At 41.4% G+C, this 15,183-nt stretch overlaps 1 protein-coding gene across 5 annotated transcripts in view; it reads left to right on the forward strand.

Moving 5' to 3' along the window:
* The first annotated feature begins 393 nt into the window (after positions 1–393).
* MYRIP (myosin VIIA and Rab interacting protein) overlaps positions 394–15,183 on the forward strand; it is a 243,297-nt gene continuing 228,507 nt past the window's right edge. For 2 of the 5 annotated variants that reach the window (XR_011329423.1, XM_069810697.1), the window contains exons 1-2: positions 395–750; positions 14,993–15,142. Coding sequence is in view for 3 of the 5 variants with exons in the window: in XM_069810697.1 (XP_069666798.1) it covers positions 15,033–15,142 (110 nt within the window). In the remaining 2 variants the exon portion in view is untranslated. Of the gene's footprint in view, positions 751–14,992; positions 15,143–15,183 lie in introns of all 5 variants that reach the window. The other 3 variants (XR_011329424.1, XM_069810692.1, XM_069810694.1) reach the window with 3 other exon arrangements.

Genomic DNA, 15,183 nt, shown 5'->3' on the forward strand with positions numbered 1-15,183 from the left:
GAAGACATCCCCCACACCCGGCCTGCATCCACAGCAAGGCACAGACAAGGACCGCCTGGCAGTACCTCTCCCCTTTCTCTGGCTCTACTCGGCCAACCGGCGCTGTAGCGGTGGACTGGCCGCCGGTATTTCTCCCGGCATCACCGTCTGTGACGGTAGACGGGCAGGCCGGGGCTGAGGGGGCCCTCTTTTTGCCTCCCGGGGCGGGGGTCGCAGCCTCGGCCGGCCCCCAGCACCACACGCCGTTTTAGGGATGCGCGCCAAGCCGCGGGTGCGCGCGCAGTCTCTCCACACACAGGCGCGCTCCCGCCTCCTCCCCGGCACGCGCGGCGCCACCGTCCTTCGCCCGGCCCCTTCTCGCCGATTGGCCGGCGGCCCCCGGGCAGGTGCCGGTGCGCGGCGGGAGCTGCTGCTGCTGCCGCCGCCGCCGTCGCCGTCGCCGGCACCGCGGCAGCACCCGGTGGCGCGTCCGTGAGAGGAGGGGACGCGGCGAGCAGGAGGAAAAGGAGGAGGAGACGGCGATTGCGGGCTCTTGCCTTGCGCCGGCCGGTGCGGAGCGGGAACGGGGCACCTGTGCCCGGCGGCTCCGCGCGGGTGGCTGGCGGGGGGACTGGCGCGGAGCGGCCGCGGCCCCCCTCCCTGCGTGAGCGACGGGGGCGCAGCCGCCGCCGGTGGCTCTGCCCGTTCCCCAAGCGCTGGGAAGTTACTGCCCGCCTGCTATTTTGGTGCAGCCCTCGTGTTTGGCCGAGGGTGAGTACGGCCGGGGGCGCTGCCGCCGTTCCCCGCGGGCTGGGGCTGGGGTGGAGGGGGTCGCCCGCGGGGTCGGCCGGCGCCGTGAGGGGCCCCTGCGGCAGGGCCCTGCTCGCGGGGCCGCCCGCCGCAGCGCCCCGTCGCGGGGGGGGGGGAGGGGGAGAGCGGCCGGTGCTCGGCCCGCGACGGTTCCCGCCCCGCTTGCGAGGGGTCGCGCGCGGCGGGCGGGGCTGGGCGCCGGGTCCCGCGGCCGTTGGTGCCTGAGGGGCCGCCGCCGCCCGCCGGGGTGAGGCGGGCCGCTCCTCCGCGGCGACTTCGTGTGCGGGACGACGACGACACGATATTAGGCTTCCTTTAATTACCGGCCAGCTGTCTGAGTAGCTTCATAGCGCTCTGCTGACAGCGTGGTTATTCGAGCGACGTCCCTGCGGGGCATTATTATTGTTATCATTATTAGAGTGTTTTACTCTTGATCAACTTCCCCGCAAGCACGGGGAGGGTTTCGGTGTAGCGCTGCCCCCTTTCCGCGGGAGCATCCCGCAGCTCCGCGCTTGTAATTTATGCTTCAGACAGAAGCAGCATGCGTTTTCCTAGTATCAAGGTCAGTTTATCGTAACTGCTGAGGAAAATACCATATGGCTCAGGCTGACTTTTCTTAGGGAATCTAATTAAGTAGGAGCGTGTGTTGTGCTGGGGTTTGTGATATGTTTTAGGCAATCGTAACCAAATTAGACGCAAAATGCCTTAGAGCACGTGTGCGTCCTTCCTCAAGCATGTTTGCAGGTATGTTAACTGTATCTAGCCATCTATTTTGACAAATGGTGGGTTTTTTTTGCCTTATACGTACTGTTTTGCTATTTCCTGCATTTCTGAAAATGTGGGTAGCTGTCGTGCTGTGGAGCCTGGAGTTTGTTAGAATAGGCACAGCAAGGATTTTGGCAATAAAGGCTTTTACTTGTTCCTCTGATAACCCTTTTCTGGAAGGCTAGAGAGAGAAAGGAGGGAAAGTTAGTTTAGTTCTCACATTGCCAGATGTTTTTCTGACTTTGAGGAACCTGTCATCAAGCTGGGCAGGTTTTTATAGTTGCTTATTAATGGTGATAGTGGTTCCCTGGGAGCTGCTTTGAGACCACTGACTCTGTCCCTACAGTTAAATTGTCAAACAGTAACATTTGCCACTTATTCTAGCTTGCGAAAGTGAACGGAGCTGTGTAAAAAGCAGAAGGTGATGTATCTTGTACGTAATCCCTCAGGCTACTGCCTTACCCATCGTTACTCAGGTACCGGATAGTATCAGAGCATATTTACTGATGCATTATGCCCAAGCATCCAAAAATGTGCTTGGCAATTTGGTAGTCTTCCTGTGGAATTTGTCAGGTAACTTACGATGCATACAACAATTACAAACAGGAGAGTATCGTTTTCAGCAGCTGTGATACATTAATTGCCAATGAGAACTCCCAGAAGTCAATTCCATCCCAGTAGCCTGCACTGGGATGAGAGATACTTAAAAAAGGACTGTCCCGTGCGACAGGACTTGCATCTTGGACCTGCTGCTGATTCAAGTGACAAAATATTGTCCTTTCAGACAGGTTAATGCTTTTTAACAGATTGTCTTCATCTGAACCGGTGCTACCTAGGAGTGATACAAGATCAAGAAAGCTAACCTAAAACTTTCTTTTATTTTCCTGAGTTGGTTTCCTGCTTCCACCCTAACCTGATGAATACAGCTGAATATGCTACAATTGAATGCTAAACCAGGCTTTTGGATTATATAGGGTGTACCCAGGTGTATGAACACAGTGGGAGTTTGCCTTTCTCACTTAATAGTTGCAGTAAACAGAACACTTGAAGAACTTGTACTTAAACAAAGAAAAAAAAAAACCCCTAAACTATGCATGGGTGATGCTGAAGAAAAGCTGTATATACCAAATGCACTATTGTTCATAAACAGTACATCTGTATGAAAATGTGACTCCTTTTTGTTGCTGCCAACATTAATATGCCCTATTGTTATCAGACTGGAAACTGCTGTTTGGCAGTGTAAACCACCTTCACTTGCCCTTGGAAAGTTGGACAAGTTGAAAGAAACTAGTTGAATATAGTTCCATGAAAACCATAGGGACAATTTTTCTCTTTGGGAAAATCCATTCCTTTGTTTGAGTGGACTAATCCAGCCTTCCCGTGGAATGCTTTATTCACCTTCCTTTTGGATCCTGGTAGGTTCTTTGCTGGATGGATTCTTAGAGATAATAAAGGCTTGTGGCTTACCTGTGAACCACTGACAGGCAGAAAATGAACCAGCCCCAAGTTTCTTGCATTCAGAGATTTATAGCAGCTTACTTTCAAAAGAAGCTTATTGGACTTAAGGGAAGAGGAAGATAACTGCTGTATTTGAGTGTGGAGCGCAGCACACCGTACTGTTGCTCAAATTACCAAAGAAACTTGGCCTTTATCTACAGCATGAACAGGGAATTTTGTAGAAGTGCTAAATACAGTGTGATTTGATAAGATTGCAAGCCATGGTCTAGTTTTTTGTATCTCTGAGATTGGGCAAAGATGCCTATCTCCAAACTTTATGTGAATTTACAGAAACCCAAGAGGAAGACGCCTTATATGTGGCTGGCACACTAGTAAGATCTGTTGTTCGTATGGTAAAGACTAGTGATTATGACCTGCTTGCTATTTAACTTTCAGCTGAAACGCATTATCCTCTTTTTTTAAAAAATCTTATAGAAAAATGCCATGGTACATTTTTTAAAACTGCATTTTCAGAAAATAAATGTCATGTTCAACATGCAATGTCCTGAAAATAAAGAAATAAAGCACACTATAGTGGAAAGCAGTTTAACGAATCAACTAGCAGCTTTAGCGTAGATGAAGAGAGTATAAGAACTGCAGTGGCTTGACTGCTCAGAAGCTAATATCAGCATTATTGCAATAGTGACAGATTTTTAGATCTGATGGATACTAGTCTGGGAATAGGAACACATTAAATTTCCAGGCCAATATGCATTAAATTTCAACAGCAGAACACTATTTATTAAGAATGTTATACTAACAAAAATATTTATCTTGCAAATTTTTACTGGCCCTTTAGTCCCTGAGCTGGGTAAAGGAAATGAGACCCCTTGTTACTTCCTATTACCTATATGCTTCATTTACATATTAATCAATTGATGATCATAAAAGAAAATCTAATATTTTGGTATTTGGTGTTTGGTATTCAGATTATTGCAGTTATTACTTTCTGCTGGTTGTTTTGAGATATAAAGCATTACCATAGGAAATTAATTTTGCATTCTTCAAGGCAAAGTACACCTCCAAATAAAATATCGCCTATTGAAGTGGAGGAGCTAACTACTGCGGAGATTAATCTTGAAGATGAGACACTTTTAATGGCATAGTCTCAAGTTGACTCATGGTAATCAATTAAGTAGTCTTCCTGAGTTTTGCTGGTGCTGACTGCCAGGTGGGAAGGGAACTCTAGCCTGTCCTACTGCTGAAGACCCAAGCTCATGTTCTGCTGTGCAGCAGTTCCAAAACCCTTTTCTTTCTGGACTCTTCCTTGCAACATATGCTGCTTATTGACGGAGAAGAATAAATGGCTAAGTGACTTAATGCAGCCATAGTTTCTGGATCAAGTCTGTTTAAAGGGTGCTGAGGTAATTTACTGTTGAAAATGAGATGTAGTCTGTTCTTGTGATAGCTGTCTGAAGTGTAAAGCCTCACTCCAAAGGCTATTAAAGTCCATGGCAGTCCCACTGGCTTTAATGAGTCTTGAAGCCAGGCAACGGCCCGAAATATTTTTTTAATATCTTTTAAAAAAAAAAAATTAAAATTTTTTTAAAAAATATTTTTTAATCCTTTTTTTAATCTGCTTTTTAATAACAAAACAATCTCATCCCCAACACCCTCCACCTGCCTCTGTGCAGGATAATATGTGGCTCTACTGTTGTAAACCAACTTTCTGTTCTTGGAGGAAGACAATACATAATCTGTTGTTTTCCTTCTTGAAAGGAAAGAAAGCAAAACATGTTTACAACTTGAGGAGTAAATTTTCTGTTCTGCTCTTGTGATGAGGAGTTTTATCTCTTCTGAAACTAATACAAAAAGAGCTTCTTTTCTTATTAGGTGTTACTTCTGATACAGAAGGGCATTTTAATGTGGTTTTCTTCTGTCCCTTTTGGGCTGTATGAACAGGATGTTGTGTCCTAGGGCAATCCAAATAGCAAGGTGCTGGTTTGTGCCATTATCATTAGTTGCTACAGCATGAATGTTCAGCGTGTGATTTAAGTGCTGTTGACAGAGATGCAGCTAACACTGTCCTGAAGTGTACCTGGAGTTGCAGAGTGTACCTGTTTTTCAAAGCATTGTTAATCTTGCAAGAGGTTGATTCCTTCCCCCCTCCTTTAAGAGAACTGATCCCTCTGCCCCTCAGTGGTCATCCGCAGGAGTGCCTGGTGTACCTTTCTGGAAGTTATCTCAATACTTGTGTCTTGCTTTGGCAAGTGATAAGTGCTTTGATAAGTGCTTTGACAAGTGCTTTGACATTTGTTTGACATACCATGAGTTGGATTTAAGTTAAACCATAGTGTGTGAATTGGAGCAACAGCAGGGTTTAAAAACAATTGAAAGAGCTTTAGGGAGGATTCTAAAAGGTATAATATGGTGATGTTGGTTTTTATACCCTCAGTTGGGCTTGATCTAAAAGGTGGTGCCAAAAATTGTCTGTACGTTAATCACCGCAAGCACAAAAGTCATGGGTTGAGTCCTAAATGAGAAGAAAACAGTTCACCTCTAGAGGAAGATCAGCCTGATTATTCCACCCCATACACTTCTAATGTTTAATGACAAGGCTTCAGATTCCTGCTCCAAGGTAGCATCACAAGTCAAAAAGAGGGGAATCAGTGGATGAAATACTGTGGACTCGGGTTCTACACATAATCAAGTGAACTGCACCTCCTCCATGGAAATACATAATCTATGTAGTTGTGGTGGGTGAAGAATACCTTAAGATTGTGCTTTCACTTGGGGGGGAAGTTGGTGTCAATGTTGTATCAGGGTCCAGAGGCCCACTATAATGGATACTGGAAATCTAAAAATTGGGAGAAGCTAATGTAGAGGACTGGAAACAGGAATTTTCTTGGTAAAGCTGGTGTTCTTTGTGTAGGCTCATCAAAGGAGCATGCTGTTTCAGTGTACTGGTGGTGCTACTTTGATCTGCAGTGGTGGGCTCTGATAAAGGGAACTGCTTTAAAAAAAAACATTAATGAGGTACAGAGGAGTCCTAGCTAGTTCCTAAAGATGGTGGCTTACCTTGATTAAGTTGATCAAATAATAGTTTCTGTGGGACTCAAAAGGTGTCTATGCTGGCTGGCTGATTTTCTAAACCTGTAAGAGGATGAACTGCTTTGGTTCCCTAGTTTAAACTAAAGGAGCTGTGAGGCTGCTCCAGTTTGGATCCAAATATGAGTGAAACAGCAGTCAAAACCTGACAGTGAAGTTGGCCTTTGAACTCCAGAAAGTGCCTGACTGTGTCTTGCGCTTGAATGTAAATGTTCCTTGTTTGCATAAACTTGGGATCCAGAACTTCAGGTTTGTGTTTGTTGGCCAGGGCTCAGATTATCTCCATGTTGTACAGTGTCAATACAAAAAAAAGTAGCCAAGCTTGGGTCCAAAGCAGAGCCTCTCCTAAGCACAGTGTAGAGAAGGTCCCAGTGTCAACAAACTAATCCATTAACTCCCCAACCTGACATATTAACCCAGCTCCTAGTTTGGTTTTCAGAGGCTTTCTGCAGCTCTGGCTTGATTTCTACAGCTCTGGCTCTATTTTACTCTTGTTTTATGTCACTTAACAAAGGCTTATCTAAACAATTAAGACAACCTGCTTCTGAAACCCTTTTTTCCATGCATGGGGCATAAGTTTTGTGTCAACCAACTACAGCTCATCACTAAGTCTTGGTGAAATGGGACATGTGGCTTTACAGATGTCACTCTTTGTTATTGTATCTCTTACGATTCTTGCTTGCTCTAGCATAAATCAGGGTTAGAAGTACTTTGCAGGTGTCAGAGTGAATGCGGAAGGCACAGTCTTATGAAATTATTTTTGGTTTTGATTTTGTTAATTTACTTGCTAATCTGTAAAATTTAGTAATTTGCAGTGGGGTTTCCTGTCAGTGGTTTGAATTAGCAGTGATTTACTGTATTAAATTTGTTTTCACATCTGGCAGCACTGGAGAATACTGCCTCATTGTGGCAACTGCTGTTGGAAGCATATTCCTACCTCTAAAAATAGAATTTCTGTCTCTGTCCTAGTCCTGCGGGAAGATTCTTTCAGTCAGAGGTTAGTTCTTGGATCAAACTGAAGGATATACTGATGTGTGATATTTAGTAAGAGGGATGCAGGATATTAATTAGTGCAACATATGTTGTGGGGGAAAAACTCCATTTTATTGTGTAGGATATTTTAAGTATATCTGTGGTGTGTTTGCATATTGGTTGGATTTTGTATTATGGATGTTTTGGTAGCAGTCAAGCAATCCACTTAACTGTTTACTTTTGTAGTTTGCATGGGTTAATCACAATATGGCCTTCAAGTTATGATGAGATTCTTAATTTATCATAATCCTTTTGCCTGTATTATTGAAATGCAAAATTAAATTTATAAGCAGATGTAAAATGCATAGTGCTTCCAGAGCTGTTTGAGGTTTTACAAAAGCTTCACCTTTTCTCTCAGTGTTTTCTTCCCCAGATTAAAGGTATGAATAATTTCAGTGAGAAACCTTACCACCACCTTATGCAGTAGTGATGCTTTGGCATCTTGAACTTGCAAGAGTTATCTTGGTAGACCTATATTTTCTTGGTTAGTTTGCTGAATTTTATCAGTAGGATGCTCCTCTAAAGCTGTTATTACAAATAGTGACTGCTGTGGTACTAGGAAAGGCATTTAACTTTAAAACAGATACTCATCATGTGCTGCTCCAAAGCTCGTATGATAGTGGACCTTCTGTATCATTCAGTTTCTTCAGGCCATACGAGAAAATGGGGTGTTGGAATCTGAAATAGGGATCTGCACAGGAATATCCTGAGTTGTGCTCTCTTATGTACTCTTTCACAAGGAGGGAGATAAATATTTGAGCCTTCCTAGGCTTAACATGGCACTGAACCTGAGCCTTTTTCTGGGTGCACGTATTAGACTGTTACACAGATAAAATGAGTGCTCCCTTCTCTGCCTGCCTCTTGAAATGAGATAGAAAGTGCCATTGATTCTTTGAAGGAACAGAGAAGGATTTGCTGTTTCTTTCATCTCCCTTCAATCTGTGTAGCTCATTTGAGGGCCATTGATTGTGAAATGCTGAGACTGACAGGTGTCTTGGGAGAAGGATGTGGCATGTATAGTGCAACCCAGGTGTGTGAATGTATTTTTGCAGTCCTTGCTCTTGAGCTAATGCCGAGGAGAGAGGAATACAAATGAGCATTTTGTTTAGTATTTTCTTCATGCGGGCTCAAACTTAGAAAGTACAGTGTGAAGATTGATTTGCCAGGTGTGTTCTGGTTTGGGTTTTGATGGGAAGGTGGAAGAAGGGACAGAACTCCATTCAGCGGCTGCTGTTCTCTCTGTGTAGGGAGCCTGGGTACAGAAGCAGTAAGCTCTGAGCCCCACTTTGCAAGTCAGGCATCCAAAGGGAAGCCCTTGCAGTGTCACGCTTACAGATGTGCAAATTTCTGATTGTGTTGGGCTCTGTGGGATCAGTTGCATGCCCTAAGTGCACATGCTGGCTTTCTCCCTGACCTGTGCTGATTCACCTTGGGGTTGGCTGACAGTCCGTTACAGTATTGAGCTGCATTTCATGCTTTAGACTGAAGGCACGTGGAAAAGAGGCCAATCATTCAAGATACAATTGTGTGTCAGCACATTACTGCTCCAATTTTGTCTTTTTCTCCAAGTTGTCTTGCTCATTTTGGAAAAAGTAACAGTCAGTCTCACACAGTCAGAATACTGTCAGACCCATCATCTCAACCATGCGTTCTTCCATGACAGTTGCTACTAAATAGAGAAAACAGAGCTGAGCATGATTTGCCTAAATTCAGCATAAACAACAGAAGACAAGACTGAAGTAAAATGAGAGTAACTAGAAAGCTGATGACAGCGAAATACATGCTTAACACTATATGCCAGATGACCTATGATCTTCAGCAGCTGTAGGGCCAAATTCTGGATAAACCTTTCTTCTAGGAGTTCACTGTTACCAGTGAGAAGATTATTCTGGTCAATGAATTTGGCTTTTATATTGCATTTTGAATTCCCACTGGGATTTATACTTGTCCTAGGCCTATCAGTCCTAGGCCTGATACATAGGTATAAAATGGTCATGATTTATTATTAAGATTCTCTTTTTAATATGAATTTTCTTTTAATCTGCCAAAGGTAGATGACAGAAATTAAGTCCTCCAGCATAATCTTTAGTCTTTTCTGTAAAAATGACTTTTTTTTTGCTATTTAAATAAAATAGCTTCTGTTTTTTAGAAACAGTTTAATGTGCTGTATTCTGCCTCGGAGAGTGACATCCTTAGGTGAGAGATGCCATTCTTTTTTAAATAAACTGTGACTTTAGTGGAGCTTTTCTACTTCTGCTATTTCATATTCAATACTTAAAATAATGTAACATAGAGAAGCAAGAAGAGTGTGAAAGTCCTATTTGTTTCCTAAATAGATTAAAATTTAAAACCACACAGTACTAACCTTTGACCTTTAAGATTTACAATTTCCCCGATTATAGTATGTCCTGGCACTCTTCTAGATAAGAAGTACACATGGTTATTGTAATAACTTGCATTAATAAGGAACACTTCTCCCAGAAGGACCGGAATGAACTTCATGGTTCTTTTAAAGACCTGCTGCTTCACACCGACACCCTCCCCCCCCCCCCCCCCCCCCCAAGTGAAACAAACCTAACTTTGCTCAGGAACTTGCAAGCTGTTTGGTTTTCTAAACAAATCTCACACAAAATTAGTACAAGGCTGAAAGGAAGATAATTTTCTGTTTTGGTTATAGACCAGGAACTAGTGCAGTAAATCTCAATTAAAATCTGTGTGGGTACAAAGAATAACATCCTTTTTGAGATACTTGTCTTGCTTCTCATTTAAAATGTGGCACACCAGATACCAATCCTCATGTTTGAGTCACTTGGGCTGTGCTTAACTTTTCATCTGAAGAGGTGGCTTTGTACTTCCGATGAGTATTTTTCCCTCTTGTTATTTTGGGACACTAGTTTATTTCCAGTGAAAAGGGAAGAATATCCAGTGTTGTTTACTGCAGCTTCTAGACTTTCTTGGGGTTTAAAAAAGATTAAGAAATTTGTGACCAAGTTAATTATGCCTCATTTTAGACTTAATGATGTGCTAGCTGTAGTAGAAATGACTTTGGACAGTAATGTTCTTTAAATGTTGTCTTTTGGCTAAAGTCTGTTTTGTTCAAGTGTCGTGACATAATTCAAAACACAGGAATCCCCTTTACACTTCAAGACTCAGACCTTATTTTTGTCATCAAAAAAAGCATGTGACATTATATAATTTATATATGATACATATTTGTGACACTTTAAAACATTTAGCCTAATGACCTTGTGCTGGCAATGTGATCACTTCTTTCGGATGTTCAATAAACAAAACTTTTTAAAAATACAAGGTGTGGTGAAGGAGCTGTGTTGTGGACAAAGCATTAGTCTTTCTTTTTGGCTTAGAAAGGTGACTATCTTCTACGATTTAGAGGGCAAAATGTTCACCAATAAGATTATACAGAAGGATTTCTTAAGGTACTAAAAGACTTCTGCAGAAGTTGGTCAAATGCCAAACTATAATGACAAGACAGATTGAGCAGTATTATTTAGGTCTTGACAGACTGCTGAAGGAAGTAAACATGAGTTGGTTGGTGACAGAATCAAAGATATAATCACTAGCAGGTTTTTTCTTGACTTTTCTACCTGGAAAATACTAGAAGTGGTAGAGTAGCAGAACAGAGTAGAAAAGCTCTGGTGTTTAGTGTTAGTGACTCTAAAGCTGAGAGCATGTGAGGGAAAGGTATTCTATATGAAATATTTCGGTTGCAAATAGCTGGTTTGAAGGAGTTTGTGATACTGGCTCCTCAAGTATCACATCTCATTAATGCACATGAGCAGCATTTTAAAGCAAAAATGATACTGTGTTGTGGAAACAGGTGAAATCTTGATTAAAAATTTGCTCAGAAGGAATTGTAAGATATTCTTGTTCGCAGTGCCGGGGTGTTGGAGGGATCTCTTCCAGATACACACTTGTATGGCCCCCTGCCCTGAGCCTTCTCTTCTCCAGGCTGAGCAGTCCTAGTGCTCCCAGCATCTCCTCTTGTGAAGGATGCTCCAGTCCCTTAATCATCTTTGTGTCCCTGAGCTGGGCTTGCTCCAGTAAGTGTGTATCTTTCTTGTACTGGGGAGCCCAGACTGGATGCAGCACTCCAGGTGCAGCTTTGCTAGGGCTGATTTCTTTGCTACAATGTGAAACTAAGATGCCTGTGTTGTACAATACTAAATGTGACCACTTGCATAATTAACTTTATCATGTGGCTTTTTTGTCAAGCAGAGAATCTGTTTTAAATGTTAGTTGGTTCTTAAAAAAAAAAAAAAAAAGTTCTTTGTGGGCTTTCTCCTCACCCTTCTGTAATGCTAATCTTTTGCTGAGACTGCAAGTCCAAACAGCTTAGGTATCATATGAGTGACTAGGAAATACACTACTTGCCCTCATTTCTTGTGTGGATGCTCTTGTCCATTTTAAAATTCAGAAGCATTGCTTGCTGTTCTTGAAAAACATTTCATTTGCTCCTTGTTCTGTGGGGTTTTTGTGGTTGTTTTGGTGTTTTTCTTGGGTTTTTTTTGTGATGTGGTTGTTTTTTTAGAAAAGGTTAAATTCAAGAAATGTTTTCAATATGGAAGTTTTAATTAGATTTTAAAAGACTGTAAGAAGTATTAAGATTAGGGTATTACTTGGACAATACCCAATCATGTAGTGTAAGCCTAGGCTTTCCTGTTACAGTGTGTTAATTTGTTGAGCAATAGTTTATTGTAATGTCTCTGAAAGCTTAAATTTTGTATTCAGTTTGAGATTTAGCAAAGTATTACTCATGAAGGCAAACATCTGAACAGCCTCATGTAAGTTATTTCAGTCGAGGCCAGGAGTTATTTCAGCCTGAGAAACTATTTTGTTGTCATTTTTTAAAAATGTAACTTTTTACACTTCCTCTAGAGGATTTGCCATTGTGTATTTCCAAAATGCATAATCTGGATCTACTGAAAAAAAGACATTTGAGCATTGTTTATAAATATTTCTAAACTGCTGTGATACTCCCAGATCAGAGGTGATTTAGTAATGTGATGAAAAATTATTTCCTGGAAAAAAACCCCACAAGTTCCTTAGAGGTTAATGTAATATTGGAATGCAGATTGAGAGTCTTATAGGTAAATAAACCACATGAAAATCCAAAGTTAAAGTTGCTGGTAATTTTCAAGTATATGTATACTTGAAATTAAGTCTTTGCTGACCACAGGAGATTGGAGGTAGTGGGGCTGCCCACCTACTCCCAGATTTAGGGGTAAATTTCCCCCTTCTAATACATGATTGCAATTGGTAGTGGCGGCTGGATCAAAGGGATAATTTTCTTTACTGATCGGCCACAGTTTTCATGTGTGAAAAAACAGTATTAATTTTGACAAAGTTTCCAAAAACATTTTGATGAAGACCTGAAGGGAGAACTTATTATGACAGCGTTAATTACAGTTGTTAACTTGATGTTCAAGAACAACTGGAATGACATCTTTGATCTAGTATCTTCATTGTCTTGTGTCTCAGACAGCTGTAGCCCTACCATGGAGGGGTGTCTACTGGCTCCAGCAGTTGCTTAGAATAGTTTTATTTCCTTTTAGTTGATGTGTTTCTCCCATAAAGTGTATGGGTGTGAAAAAAGTTAATTGGAAAAGTCCTGCTTCCCTGCGGATGTGCCTTTCCTGTAGTGAAGACCTTCCATCCTTTTAGAAAGTCAGAGAGGCCCTTTGCATGAGAAGAGCTGAACAGGTACCCCAGAGCCTGAAGGGAAGAATGTGTCCCAGGACACTGCTTGTTCTTTCTTCGAGCTCCAACGTGTAAGTGTAACCTCAGTAAGCCCTACTTCACCATTTCTTATGCCTGCCAGTGTGCAGTGAGGCTTTGGTACAGGGAGTGAGGGTGAAGGGACAGGGGAAAAATCTTAACATTCTGGTGAAAGTTTCAGGAAGATTTGTGTGTGCTTGTGGGATGGAAGAAAATCTTGCCGGTTGTTCACCACTATATTTTAGCCAACCTTTAATCTTAACATACATTCTTGGCCTTGCAAGTGGGATTAGTGAGGACTACATATAGTCCTCTGTTTCTGTGGCAATTTTTTCTGCAAAAATTGGGGTAATTTCATTTAGAAGTACATTTTTATAGCCTTTATTAACTCATTGTTGATGTTCCTGTTCAGCTTCCATAGCAGACTGACAAAGTCAAGCCTGAACATACTGTTCTGTTGTGACCTTTGTTAGCTGCATGGTAAGCATGTGTCTCACTGGAGGGATCTTGTCATCTTGGTTTCACCTAAGCTTCTGTCCCATCTGCTTGTTTTTGTTGAAGTGCTGTTTCCTTGAATGAAGAGTGTATTCTGAACTTCATCGATAGCCTAACCAAAATAGAAAAAATAAGCAATACCCTCCTTCCATGTGTCTGTTTTTTTCTTGTTTGAAGAACTGTAACCAGGTGATTGGAGGAAGGTAAATATTGTTTTAAAAAAAACCAAAGCAAAACAACAAAACCCAAACAAAACCCAACCAACCACATTCTCCATCTTCATCTAAGTAGCAAATGAATTGTTTTGTTTAGAACATAAAGGTGACTTTTTTTTCCATGCTTCTACTTGCTATACTGTTTGGAGCACTTAATTTTATGCTATAGCAGTGTTGCTTAGAGGTGTTTTTTTGAGACAGAACCAGCTTATGTGTTTTACATAGTCTGATTCAGTTGACACTCATAATGGATAAAAAGGCAGTTATAGTTGCCTCTGCAGTATAATGTAAGAACTTTTGTGTGTTTGTAATTATTATATACATTGCTAGGAGCTTATAACAGAGCTGCAAAAACTGTGTGATGTTTCTGAAACCATAACTCAGTGTGGAGACGGACACCTTTACAGTTGCCCAAATAATTACATAAATCAAATCACAGAAATTAATACTGAGAGCTGAATTTACTAGAATTCAACAAAATTAATAAAAGTCATAAGAAAATAAGTTAGAACAAGTTGATGATAATTCATTAATGAAATAAATGGACCAAGCTGTAGTTCAAACTTTATAGTACCTTCAATTAATACATAACGTTGACTACTACTTTTTCTCTTCCATTGTCATTCACAGAAAGGGGAAATAATGATATCTTGGTGGTAGTGACATCTAAATCTTTCCAGTCTCTCTGGGAAATGCATTTGAAATGTATATGCTTACTTTTTTTTGTATGGTGTTTTAAAATAATTCCTGGTTTCTTAGTTGGTAGTACAAAATATTTTTGAGTGTTATAGGAGAGTATGTTCTCTATTCATACGCAGTCACAGGGACTGTGTTTTGCAAACAGTTTTGCAAACTGGTGGCATAAAATCTTAAGAAATGTTTAAACCTGATTTCAGCTGAGTTAAACATGTTTCTTGAGGGCAACACTGAGGTCTTCCATCAATATTATTTATTATTACAAATAATTTATCTTTTTAATTTCTTTTTAAATTGGGCGTGGTTGCTTTCAGTGCGTGGAACTTGAAAAATAATTCTGAAATGAATCATTCAAGTTCTGCCAGGGGAGGTTTAGACTGGATAGTAGGAAAAATTTCTTCACTGAAAGGGTTATTGAGCTTTGGAACAGGCTGCCCAGGGAAGTGGTTGAGTCATCATCCCTGGAGGTGTTTAAAAGACATGTAGATGTGGCACTTAGGGGCATGGTTTAGGGGTGGACTTGGCAGTGTTAGGTTTATGGTTGGACTCCATAATCTTAAAGGTATTTTCCAATCTAAATGATTCTATGATTTTCTTCTCTGATGTTTATGGCAGCAACTTTCTTTTTGTTGGGCAGATGTGCCTGTGATTTCAACACACTTGTGAAAAACATCAATGCTTTCAATTTATTTTGCATTTTTTTCTGTTTCTGCTTTCAGGTTTTCCTCATAGTTACTCATATCCAGGACAGAGTATATAATGGGGAGAAAACTGGATCTTTCTGGCTTGACTGATGAAGAAGCAGAGCATGTGCTCCAGGTGGTTCAGCGAGATTTCAGCCTTCGTAAGAAAGAAGAAGAAAGGCTGAGGTAAGAATAAAAACATGATTAAAAATATTGGTGTCTCTGGA

Source organism: Haliaeetus albicilla, chromosome 2 (assembly GCF_947461875.1).
Source record: "Haliaeetus albicilla chromosome 2, bHalAlb1.1, whole genome shotgun sequence".
NCBI lineage: Eukaryota > Metazoa > Chordata > Aves > Accipitriformes > Accipitridae > Haliaeetus > Haliaeetus albicilla.